Here is a 13,355-nt window from a genome sequence, read left to right as displayed (position 1 = left end):
GCCTAACACAGGAACATTCACTAAAGTGTTGACATAAAACACTTAAAATCCACTCCAACGAACCAGTTTATATTCGGGTTTGAAATAAACTGTGGTAAAATGATTTCTTCAAAACCTTAATAGTTTAATTGGATCTGAGGTATTTTTAAACACGGTAAGCTGAACTGTACAGTGTGTCCAATTACTACTCACCTTTTAACAGACTGATGATGTAACAGTGTAGACAAGATCCGTAAAGAATTGGTCAAGACAAAAGGTTTTGCATTGCAACAAATCAGCTTCATCAAAACATATTGACAGATTGAAACCATTGATCTCATACGAGTCAATGACATCGGGGCTATTGTCTCCACAAAAGCTAGACGCTTGGACAAATTCAAAGTGTGATGCAAAACAGAGAAATCCTTGAGGAAAATCACTTTCAAACTGGGGCATGTCTATCACTTTCTTCCAGTGCTTTAGTTTCCCCTTCAACTTGCTGTGGGTGATGCAACAATTGTTACGTGAATACACTGGAGAAGTCCTACCAGGCCGACATTTTAACCAAATCAACACGCAAACGAGTGCGCCAGAGTTGCCGCTTTTCTTCGATATAATTAACACCAATAATAAGTGTTTTTGATAGTACGGGGGTGGTGTCAGCTGATGACGAGTTCGCCACGTACTGCATATACTTTTCAAAAGTAAATTGCTATAGAAAAAGCTCATAGTTTAAACCCAATAGCAATTCAACACTTACTGATTTTACTTTGCAAAAGGACCATCTTAAAATCTGGCATGGTCGCCTTAAGAAGTCTATTTCAAAGGTTCACCCATGTCGGTTTAAATTCATCGTATTTTAGAAACTGGAGCAAAGGAACAATGAAACCCTCTTTCACCAGTACTGTAATGGAGCAAGAGGCCACCATCGAAGAAGAAATACTGTAATTTGGACACCCGATTCTTGACTTTCAAGGACAGACCTTAAGCGCCAACCGTATCTCTCCGTGGGGGAAGTTGAGGCATGCTTGCATTTTGCATGAATAAAAGCATGACATGCAAATGCAATAAATGTATAAATGTGATGGATTAATTGGAATGTCTGAATGTATTCAATAAATGTATGAGACGTGCTTCTGATCCCATATGAAAAGAACTTAAAATATTTGTATTTTACATGTAATTCCCCAAAATGTATGAGGAAGTGCTTGTGAATGATACATTATGAATAAATGAACATACAAATGAATAAAATGTACATAAACTATGAATACATGAACGAACAGAAGTATAAAATGTACATGTTTGTGCTGTGATGTAATGAAACTACAGGTTGGAAATAAACCAATCATCTTGACAGGCGTAAATAAGTTTTCCAAAACGATTTGTTGACTCGCGCCCCAGGTTCAATCCCTCACTTCCATTGTTTCGCTTATCCTTTTTAAATTGGCAAGGGTAAAATGTTGCGCCAAGACGACTCGCTAGAGGGAGGGAAAATGAGGAAATTAACCCTACTGTCGGCCTGGCCGTCTAATATGCTTGTACATTCAATGTGGTAGGCGGGATGCCCATAGTTTGGCACTGTTTTTATGCGCTTATAACAATAACCTAGCCCCTAGGGTCAGTACAAATAGTCAATGAGCATGAAAATAAATGAATATTATCATGTAGGACATTGACTGTGGAAATACCTACCCGTTTCTCTTTACTTGACGGAGCCTCGCTTTTCGTTTGAACATGAGCAGATCTAACAAGTGAGCATATCGCAATATCGTAATATCGCCATATCGCTTTTTTGCCATATCGCTATGTCGCTTTATGGCTTTATCGCCATTTCGTGCCGTGTTATCGCCATTTCGTATCGTGTTATCGCAATATCATGTCGCGTTATCGCCATTTCGTGTCGTTTTATCGCTTTGTCGCGATGCCGCCCAGATGTTGAAGGGCGGTAAAGCGATGGCCCGAATCAGCCAGCAGAGTGTGTGTGTGTGTGTGTGTGTGTGTGTGTGTGTGTGTGTGTGTATTAGTACGCTATCTTTTCGTGCTCCTATTAACATTGATACATAACCATATTAGAGACTGGTGATGTCGAATAAATTGTAATAGATGCTTTCGAATAAATGAAAGCACTGAACATATACATGTACTGAACGTAACACAACATTTCACAAGTCTACTCCAAACCAAAGAAACAAAATATCGATGTACTCTACTGTCCTTTGCCCTGCATGTAGCCTCTCCACACACCAGCTGACATGTTCACCTCCATTTCCTTCTCATCCACTTCTCAGTCTCTAAACAGTATGTGTGGTTTTAACACTATACGTTTTGTTCGTTCGTTTTTATACGTGCGTGTCATTGCCTGAAAACTAGATTAGCTTAATAATGAGGAATTATTTGTTATCCAATCGAACAGATATAAATATCATGATAAGTGATAGGATTAATTTCCTTTTTGGTCACAAAATGGAACGTATGTCATACCATTCACATGGAAGAATTTTTGCCTCTCCTGTTGGAACTATTGTCTTTTGTCCTGCAAGTAGCCTCTTCAAAGCTCAACACATACCTACTGCGACGTTCACACCCATTTCCCGCATCTCAGTTTCCACACATCCTCATTTCAGCGTTTCAGACTGCAGGCTCGCGAGTGCCTTTCAACAATGAAAACTTACATTCATGTGTCCATGACTTCATATTTGCTTACTGGCCAAGGACTATATAGATTTATAACAATGTGCGTGGTTGATAGGTAATGATGATTATTCATTCTTATCCCTTCTTCATTTCATACAGAATGCCTCGGTTTATAACAATCAGGAATTGTACCAACGAACAGAAGTGCTGCTGAAAATCAGGGTAAAACGATCTGATGGACGATCCATTGTGGTTACGGAAAGTGCTGTATGCGAATCCTGGAGTGTACAACACAGCAGGGTATCGACTAAAAGCCAGCCGCAACAAAGAGCTTTATCTCAGGATAGAACCAACTTTCTTGTCCTGCCCCCGAAACACATCGGTCTGTTTGCTGGCAAAAAGGCATTCTGTGTTTGCTGTTTACTAAACCGAAACACTTGATCTCCAAGCACAATGGCTCACTGGTCGACTGGTGTGGCAAACCCATTGCCCATCAGTTCTCGCATGCGATACATCGATTTTGGCTGCACGGATATCAACAGGCCTTTCATACTGGGTTAGAAGACTACTTGTGCCCTCAAGACTACTTGTGCCCGGCTATTTACAGCGGGAATTCCTGTCAATAATCAAAATGAACACAACAAAAATACAATGATATACGTCCAGCCAGATTTACTCTCTGAAAACGCTTAGTACTAATTTGACAACATAACACTATACGAGGTTAGCCAAATCTGTTGCACATAGCCGCACTGAATCCGATTTGTTGCAATGGTTGTCATGAGAAGTATTTGCAGATTTTTGTTTGACTCTGGACTATGCAATATTTTTAATGAGTATGTTTCCAGCTTCCAAAAGGCGCCAACCATGCCCTGGTCGCAAAGAGGAATGTAAGCCATACCATTCATCTGGAAGAGTTGCTGCGGGAACCACTGGTACTGCACAAGCTGAGAACAAGATTACACTCTCAATCTTTAACGGAACTTAAACGACCCCGGCAACGTTTTTCTGATGGCCCACAGTACCATACTGAGAGTATAGTTCTAGAAATAGCTTCAAAATGTTCACCTGAATCACATAAGACCTTGCAAAGGGAATTGATGTTTAAAATTTATGCAACAATCTGAAGCAAATATTCGTTTCACAAAATGCGTCAAATTATTTCAGATTTCGGTAAATACCAACATATCATTTTCTATAGGAACACAATCTCATCCAGGCTGCTCAATAAAAGGAACGTGTGTTGCAGAACGTGCACTGATAGATCACGTTGTAAATGTTACCTAAACCCAAGCCTTTGCTACCAACCTGCATAATATATGATCACAGATCACTATTTGAATATGGGCCGAAGTATCGACAACACTCACCTTCCAGTTGGTACTGCGGCTATTATGAATTCCGTGGAACAAAAGATGGACCTGTAGAATGTGTTTCAGAGTGGGGTCAGTCTATGCGTGACGTTGTAATAGGTAAAGTGCACAAACTGAAAAACAGGAAACAGAATTGGAATAGGCCAGTTCTGTCCCAGCCAGCAGTCATCCTACGTTAGTAGTTACAAAACAGACAAGGTCTCAACTCACATAACCATTAAAGATAAATAATTAAATTGTTTGATCAAACAAGCTGGGTATACGTGACATATCAAAAGATGTCACATATAAGGTCAGAATGTTAACTGAGGAAGAGATCTGCCTAAACCATTCAACGGTGGTATGAACGCTTAAACCATTCAACGGTGGTATGAACGCTTAAACCATTCAACGGTGGTATGTACGCTTCAACCGTTCAACGTTGCTATGAACGCTTAAACATGAAGACACGTCCATTCCTTTTTGTACTGGATTCCACAGTTACATTAGAATTCGTACAGAGAGAGACATGGGTCGTAGTATAAACATAGTATAATCATAGTATAAACATATTTTAATCAACCATGATACAGAATGAGAGGGAGAGAGAGCAAGAGAGAGAAAAAAGAGAGAAGGAGATTAGACTTGGTGTGAATGAAAACTACTAGAATCGTTTTGAGTTACATAGATACAAGTTTACATTTAAAATAATTTCATTGTGTATGATTTATCAGAATGTAAAGAACAGATAATGTAATCAAAAGATAACAATTACAGACATGAAAAAACCTCTTCTGAACACATAATGGTTTTGTACCAAATACCTGAGATTTAGGAAACAAAGTATCCTTCAGATATCACAATAACAAGTGAGCGGAGACGGCGTGAGTTGTCAGACATTAATATATGTTCTCTTGAAGATTCAGCACTATTTTTGTTAAATAGTTCGTTCTCGGTCTTGTACTTAGGCACACTGTGTTAGAAAGACAGTGTTAGTATCTTCTCTTAGGATGTTCGGCTTCCATATGCTCAAGGCTGTTCCGTTTGGGCGTTTGAATCGACCGTAGTATTGTTGTGCTTTAGCACCAGTTTTTGTTGCCGCTTTTGGCAATGTAGTAGTTGTTCCACTGCATGTTCCAACATGTCATTTAAAGTCCCCATCTAGCTTGCATTTACTTTAGAATATAAATGACATTACCAGGTTTCAGTTTATGCATGACTATCAAATTGTTAGGTGTTCCTATGCATTTTGTTTGTAGTATATTTGCGACATGGATGCGAGACTGTTTACACATGCATACATCTCGAACTACGTAAGAAAGAAACCAGTTCACTGTAAAATAGTTTATGAAATCCTAAAATATGATTCTATTCTGTGTTACTACATTCTTGTCGACATAGAATGAAAGGAACGATAATTTGATTCTCGCAAAGCTGAATGTTTCTTTTGCCCTTACATTTTGACATCGCCAACGAGCTGTAATTGAGGAATATCTACATAAGGTGTGCAACTAAGGTCATGTGTCACTTGCCTTGGATGACTTAGATAAGTGTTCATTCTGATACACACTTACCCAAATGAGACACCACGGATCAAAGAATTTCTCATTGCCAAAACGTTTGTTGCTTTTATTTAAAGCCGGAGCGTCTATACGGCTCGACACATTATGGTTTGTATGAGCTCTGATAATGCATAATCAATTCGCAGCATTTTGTTCCTGAAGATGCATTGAGTGCTTTAACGTGTTGGACATGTAGAGTGCGATCGAAATAACGTGTAGGCATACCTGAATATTTACTCGACGTCTGTGGCAGAGAAGGACGTTCATCCGCAATGATGTTTGTTTTCATTACTCTCACTTATCTTGTAACTCCGGCGTCGCCTTTAGTAAAGACCGGTTTTGGAAACAAGCGGGACAGTTTCACAAATGTCATAATTACAAGTGACATCCTATCTGAATTTTCCAACATTGGAAGCGATGTTGAATGTGTGTCGCTGTGTCTCATGACCGAATCGTGTGCGTCTGTATTCTACAGATCACAACATGGACAGTGTCAGCTCCATAACGTGTTGTTCATGTCACCCCTGGACGGACAAGAGGAGGCGGGGACAGTGTACTACAGCCTTACCTCAGGTACGTAATCCCAAATATAACATGCTACGTTTGGCCACTCTCTGAAAGGCAACGTGTATTATTCGTAGCTGGGCATCCGCGCAAATGGAATCTTGTGAGGGTGTACACAAGGAACTCCAATATGTCAGACCTCCATTTTAGGCTCGACACACACTCGGCCATCCCGTCCTCTAATTCTAGGATCTGTACCATACCAAAAATAAGTGTAATCGCAAGCTTGACAAGGGTATCATTTAGGAGATAAACATCATGTGTTTTGGCCACTTTCCGGGAATACATTTGGAACCGACGGCGTATTCCCGGGCTTCAAATACTAAATAACACCCGGAAATTGGCCAAACACATGATGTTTATCGACACTGTAAACAAAAACGTAAACCAAAGGGTTTTACAGTCGGCACTCCTTTACATCGAGTACGGGTACAGCGGTGAAGCGTCATCAGCTGGCTGTTTCATCTGGTTCACATGGTAGCATCTGGACCTGCTCATTTGTGACGTCATTCTGACTACATCACAATATGATCTGAATGACGTCACCACTGTGGATGACGCAACAAAACAATTGTTTGCGATGTTTCTACGTGTCGATACGCAGCGAATAGTCGTGCAATTTCAGGAAATCAAATTCCATTTGATCATGTTTTTCAACCAGTAGCTTTTGGTTTTAAATTACAGTTATATTCGGCCGCTTCATAAACGGCAGAGTGTATCCATGATGTTATCCGTTTTAACTTCTTTATTTAGAAGTTGGAGAGTAATATATGGACAGGCTTTATGGACGATTTTTTATTCAGATGATTTGACGTTTCGATACAGATTCTTGTGTTGTTGAAAAGCTGGTATGAGTAAGGTAGAAAGCAGGGTAGTATATATACGGTGCATACCTAACTGAAAGAGCAAGGACATAAATCGGGATGTACAATGACGATGTGATGACACTGGGTTACATGTAGAAGCCAGTATCAAGGCAGTTAATATGGACTACATGTGGAAGTCAGTAGGGGGTTACAGACATGTGCGTAAATAAAACCAGTTAGGGTTGGTTGATGAGTTCATCGTATGCAGATGGGATGAAGTAACCTTGATCTCTATTGATCAGGGGCGGTGTCGTTTGATGTGGATGGCAGGTGCTGGTTATGTAGCACTGATAACACGACCCTCTAGCTGCCCATCTATATGAACGAGACTGTTGACGGAGACGGAAGAAGTCAGCCATCTTGTTGTCGTCTGCGATTGTTGTAACTTAACATGTTTTATTCTGGAAATCACATATTTATAAACATGTGTGGAAATTTATTCTTTTGTAACGTTTTGTTCACATCATTTAAGTGGTTCGTCATCGTTGTAATGAGACTGAACATTCGTTGTATATTTGTAGTAAAATTTTATGAATGAAAATGTAGTTACACATTCCAATGGGGTGATGAAGGTCATAATCGGATATCTGACCAATGAATTCGTCTTAAGGTTTATTGCAAAATTTTTATGGTCTAGGTCATATTTAATTGCAGGGATAATAGATGTCCGTAACCCCCTACTGGCTTATACATGTATATATGTATGTATGTGTGTGTGTGTGCGTGCGTGCGTGCGTGCGTGCGTGCGTGCGTGCGTGTATGTCTACGCTGGAACAAAGCATAGAATAATATTTACAGACAAATATGCCCAAAAAACAGGTATGAGTATGTTGTCCTTGACTGTATGCTGCACTGTCATAATTGTCAGTTATGGAATGGGCACATTTCAGTTCAGAAGTCAGAAAAACATATTCAATTTGAATCCTCTGAGTTGACGTAATGGATGAGTGCGAACGTTCCGGAAATTGAAGAAACAGGAGCTAAATTTAGACAGTATCAACGAGCGAATATACAGGTGTGATGGTCAGAGTTGTACGGTAGTGCAGATATATTAATAGCGTATACGAGGATATTCATAGTATACCCATGCAAACTGAACTCTTCTCAATGCTTCAGCGTTATCTCCAAAGATTAATGCTTGCAGTTATACATTACATTGTGATGCAATAGTATGAAGAAAATATAAAGCAACATACGCCAAGATTATCTTGTGGAGATATGGTGATGAGATACCTTGTAGGTACACAACACATGTAAGTATTGTAAGAACCAGTCATCCAGTGACTGTAAAATAACTAGAAAATCACAAGAAAATTAAAACTAGCTAGCATGTATTTTAGAAAGAAGCTCACTATTTTAAACAATACCATGTACAAAATGGGCTTTTGGGTGAGTGTTATAATTTAACGTCACATTGACAGTATTGCAGCCATATCGTGACGAGAACAAACATGATTGTAAAAAAATACATATATAAACGGATGGACAAAAAAACTTTCCCCTCGTACAATTTCACAGCTCTAAAAAACCGTGAAATATGAATGTTGTAATGTGTTAAGCAATGACACTGGCACATGTTCAGCACAAAAAAGTCAGCTTTAACAGAACCTTTGACTTATTTTGGTCGACATGGTTTCTAACTCTTGTCGCCCACTGCTCCCTCAGATGACGATGTGTCAGTCAGCAGCGTTCCTCGGTACGGTCGGTAGGCCCTCATCCCATGGGCCCGTAGTCTTCTTTTACTGTCCCTCGGCTGACTGGATGACCGAGAGCCGTTGCCGCTGACGACGTCACCGTCAGGAAGCGGTTTCTCAGGTGCACTGGCCTTAGATGGTGATCTTCCTGCGCAGTTGTCACCCTTGGCCTGCTTGTCCCGGGTCTGTTTGAGGTCTGGCCAGTCTGTTGATAACGCCGACGAAGGTTCCCGACGGTAACGACAGTACAGTGGCTCGTTCTTGCAACGTCACCCGTAGTGGCGCCCATCTGCAGCATTCCGATGACCCTTTCTCGCTCTTCTGGAGTTAACCTTGGCATTGTTAACTGTTTTTCTCTTAAAGTGCAGTCTGCTCGGCACTGTGGGGTGGTCTTATATCGTACATGCACGTGCCTTGTACCCTTACATGCACAAGACGTTCATTTTGCTGTTTTTCGTCCAAAGTTGTAAAGAGTTGCGTGTGGGCGCCGTTGTTTATGGTAATCAAACTCAAGTTTGAGGCAATAACGATGAAACAATTTGCATTTGATACTGATTTCATATGTTGAAATTACGATACATTTTGCAACAGAGAGCTTCTTTTGCCCGTCAGTATATTATAAAACCCGTCATCAATGTACGCCAAAACCACAAGAGTATCACGAATCGAATTTATAAGTAGCACAAGAAGTTAAAACAGCACAATGTGGACAAGACATAAGAAAATATAGGCTAGAGATCACCAACAACTGAAGGTAGATCACCATACTAGGGACCAAGGGAGATCTCACTAAGATCCTTGACAGTCTTTACTTTCTGACCCGCCGTGTCTGAAACATTAATGGTGTGTAAGTCCACCTTTTGGAGCTGCTGCTTGGTTCCGATAAGGATCGCTTCAGTTTTATCACTGTGCAATCGAGCTTGTTTGTGGTCATCCAAGATTTAAAGGAGTTGATTTAATCGGCTATATCACGGAGAGCTTCAGGAGAATTCTGCGTACGAAACTGATTGTTCATTTGACAGTGATCATCATATGAGTGACGAAGAAGTACTGCGACAGTAAAGGACGAATAGCACTGGGCCTAGAACAGATCCTTGAGGGACACCATACTGCAAGTTAGCAATGGATGACTTGTCATTTCCAATCATTACAAATCGGAATTTCAAACATTACAAAAATGACGGGGTTTAGTGGAACACCACTACACCATACTACAAGTTAGTAGGGAATGACTTGTCATTTCCAATCATTACAAATCGGAATTTCAAACATTACAAAAATGACGGGTTTTGGTGGAACACCACTACACTACGTCACTGTTTTTCCATTAACATTCAAGATCAACTGAAAAAGACACGACAAAGTAAGTCTAACTAAATCCAAAGCGTAATTGTTCTTTTCCGTCTGTCACAGGTGCGTGTCCACCCGGATACGTCTACAGCCGCCTCCTAAACTTCTGCTATCAGCTTCATCTTGACAAGATCCCCTATGCCAACGGTCTTGCTGACTGTGGTTCAAGAGGAGAACACTTGGTTACCATTGACAGTCCGGACAAACAGATTCACTTTGCAAAACAGGTCACAGCCTCTTCAGGTGGGAAACTAATCCTCTGATACCTGACAGGATACGACACTTTCTTATAGAAAAGGAACCTTTCACGAGCACAGATTTAAATGATCACTTTGGAGATGTGCCCTAATTAAAGGTCAATTAACGAATTAGCTCTTCACGTTCAGGTCTGTTTTATTAATGTTAAATTGACCGCGCTCTTGTCAGAATCGTTCCAAGAGACTGAATCAAGCAGTTTGGGATAAGATCAGATTCTTCTGTCGGTTGTCTATCGAAATCGAGACCACATTCTTGTGAATACTTGTGGGAACGTATTTCCCAGTTAGCTGGAACCTTGTAAATAATTTGGATCTTTTATAAAATGTGTTGGACACGTATTGCCAAAACAACTGTATTTACTCGTCAATGGAGGAATTATGGAATTTCCAAAACAATGAAACAGTTCTTGCTACATGGGCCAGCCAAGTGAAGAACTGGTACTTTGTGATGTTTGGGATTTAAAAAAACCTTTCTTCGAAAATACAAATATCGCAGATATTCACTTTTGTACACAGCACAATTTCAGAGAAGTGACTGATAGTGTGAAAAAGCAAAATTTCTTGACGCCATTTCTTCCCGGGTTATAATGATTGTGGACAGGATTTAGCATATTTAAATCATTCAGGGTACTTCTTCGCTTGTCAGTCTGCATGAAAAGCATGGTGACGTCCTTCGAGGGACGTATCTATAAAACTGAAAAAAATAATGCACATGTCTTTGGGGTTTCTATTTCAATGTGTCTCGTTCCATGAAGACATACTTAATCAAAGAAGTTGGAAAATACTTCAATCTGACTATTTAATAGTCTGGTCCCAGTTCTAGTAAGTACATTAAAATATGATTAGTACAAAAATGAAACCCCAATGTAAAACGTGCCTAGTCTTAAATATCCTCAGAAACGGGATCCATTTATTTGTAAATCACATGTGTCTGATAGTCATGAAACATAAATTCATATATCACAGACTCGACAGTCAACGACTATGTGCAATAACTATGCACACAACGAGGAAGTCAAACATGACGTCCTATGATAGGCCGACTGAAAATGACTGACCAATCACCATGTGAATGTTACAAACATGTTTTGCTATATTTCCAAAATCTGTCCTGACCTTAACCTTTCATCATTTCAGATAGCAAAACATACAGCTACTATATCGATGGATCAGATGCGGCAACTGAAGGGGAGTGGGTATACCACGACAGCCGACCAGTGACCTATTTCGCTTGGGCTCCAGGTTACCCGGAAAATTCCTCAGTTAACAGAGACTACCTTGCGGCTAGCAGGGCCTATCAGTTTCGCTGGCAAGACAGGGCTTCGCATGAAGCAAAATACTATGCCTGCGAGAAGGATATTTGATGTAGTGTGCTTTTTGGTCAAGGAATAGGTCAATACCATTTACCATGCCAATTTCCATATACATCACATGTCGTAGCCACAATGGATCGCCGATATTAAAGTTCTACGATAGACAAAAGGGGAGTCTTGAAAGCAGTTGAATGGTTAATTAGTATTTTGTTGTGAAAGGGCTTTAAGGCGAGCATGCGTGGAGACAGAGACGTGGCGAAAGGGAGACGGGGTGAATGTCTCAGAAGGCATATGAGGAACGTTAAAGAGGCTACTTGCTGAGACAGTTTACGATGTGGTTAACGGGTAGTTGTTCCTTGTGAGGGCAGACTTTAAATTGCTATGTTCAATATATGCTACATAATGTATTAGCCAAGGATATAGGGCTGTGGGTAAAGCATTTGCTCGTCGGGCTGAAGACCCATGCTCTATTCCCCCAAGGGGTACAACTTGTAAATCTCTTTTCTGGGCTCCCCATGCATGATATTTCGCAACATTGTTGAAAGTTGTAACTCGCTGGATCACTCAAAGATATCCATGAATGTTTTATTCAATATCTCCAGTTTATGTTGTGTTTCAGTACTCTCAAGACCCTGGCGTGAGTGTACGAATTGTGTAGTGATTTAAACTGACCATCACAGGCTATGGTAGTGAGCACCCCTTTCTTACCTGCAGCATCTGAAAAGCAGGTTATTTGTTTCAGCAGTCAGTCGTACTATGAAATTCTAATACCAATTTCGATTATATTTTCTCTGTCAAATACTGGCAAAATTGCAGTTTTGATTATGCGTGTTTTGTCCTTTTGTTTACGTTTGAAACTTCTTAACTTGTAGTTCATATTTTTTTTTCAATTTTCCTATGTGATATTTCGATCCAAATAAATTTCAATGAATTCTATTCACATCGTTTGTCGTCTTTTTTATGCCTGCTTGTATTGGTCTTTAGCAACCCATGTTTGTCATAAGAGGGGACAGACGGGGTAAAGTGGTCACATTAGTGACCTAATGCACAAGAAGTGGGACACCCAAGTTGGGATAAAAACATTACATGAACTTAAGCCAACCATAGGTTAGTCCTACATGGATTGTCAGTGCAGGCTTAAAGAGGTCATCATGCAACGATGTCCTATCATGTGGGTGCAACGAATATTCACATGAATAATTATTTAAAGGTGATAATCCTCTGTTTTCCATCCCTTCAATTAAAACATGTTCTGCTTGACTCTTTTGATTTTTATCAGGAGTTGACGAGCTAACATTCGTTTCTTTCGCGGCACATTTTTCAATGATATTGTTTTAAAAGCGCATAACTGGTTATAAACATATTAATAAAATGATGACGTTCAATATGATCTGCCGGATATGTAATGCAATTACAGAATTTCAACGTTTTAGTGTTATATATATTTACAAAATCAGATTACACTGGGGAATTATTGAAACAATCCAACTGTGTTGCGGTGTATGGAGATAGCTGTGAAGGGGAATGTGTTTTCCACCAAGTTTCCGTTACCACATCGATTTCGTCTTTGTTTGCATGGACAATGTACACTTCCGAAGAGTTGATTAATAGCCGGTCGAGTTATGACCATGAGGGTGGAACGCTCACAGACCTGACTGTCAACGACAGTGTTCAATATCGATGCACAACACGAGGAAGGCCATGCCTGTCAAACCGTCAAAGGAGTGGAGTAGCCATGCATTCAAGAAAATAATGTGATAACGTATTTGCACCACGCCCCT

The 13,355-nt window shown here is 40.1% G+C and overlaps 1 protein-coding gene across 1 annotated transcript; it reads left to right on the top strand.

The window, feature by feature from the left end:
- The first annotated feature begins 5,786 nt into the window (after nucleotides 1-5,786).
- Nucleotides 5,787-12,437, top strand: LOC137296431 (uncharacterized). The gene is made up of 3 exons (XM_067828224.1): nucleotides 5,787-6,103; nucleotides 10,068-10,247; nucleotides 11,399-12,437. Exons 1-3 carry the CDS (start codon nucleotides 5,803-5,805, stop codon nucleotides 11,623-11,625), a joined length of 708 nt encoding a protein of 235 aa, XP_067684325.1. The 5' UTR covers nucleotides 5,787-5,802; the 3' UTR covers nucleotides 11,626-12,437.
- The last annotated feature ends 918 nt before the right edge of the window (nucleotides 12,438-13,355 follow it).

The sequence above is a fragment of the Haliotis asinina genome, chromosome 9 (assembly GCF_037392515.1).
Source record: "Haliotis asinina isolate JCU_RB_2024 chromosome 9, JCU_Hal_asi_v2, whole genome shotgun sequence".
Classification (NCBI taxonomy): Eukaryota; Metazoa; Mollusca; class Gastropoda; order Lepetellida; family Haliotidae; genus Haliotis; species Haliotis asinina.
Note: the sequence above shows the minus strand (reverse complement) of the source record. Positions and strands in the feature narration are given on the sequence as shown.

What these genes read in the sequence shown, in the direction of transcription:
- LOC137296431 (XM_067828224.1), top strand. Translation starts at nt 5,803, where the DNA reads ATGATGTTTGTTTTCATTACTCTCACTTATCTTGTAACTCCGGCGTCG. An exon ending in GTACTACAGCCTTACCTCAG is followed by an intron (nt 6,104 to 10,067) that starts GTACGTAATCCC and finishes CGTCTGTCACAG; the next exon opens with GTGCGTGTCCACCCGGATAC. An exon ending in ACAGGTCACAGCCTCTTCAG is followed by an intron (nt 10,248 to 11,398) that starts GTGGGAAACTAA and finishes TCATCATTTCAG; the next exon opens with ATAGCAAAACATACAGCTAC.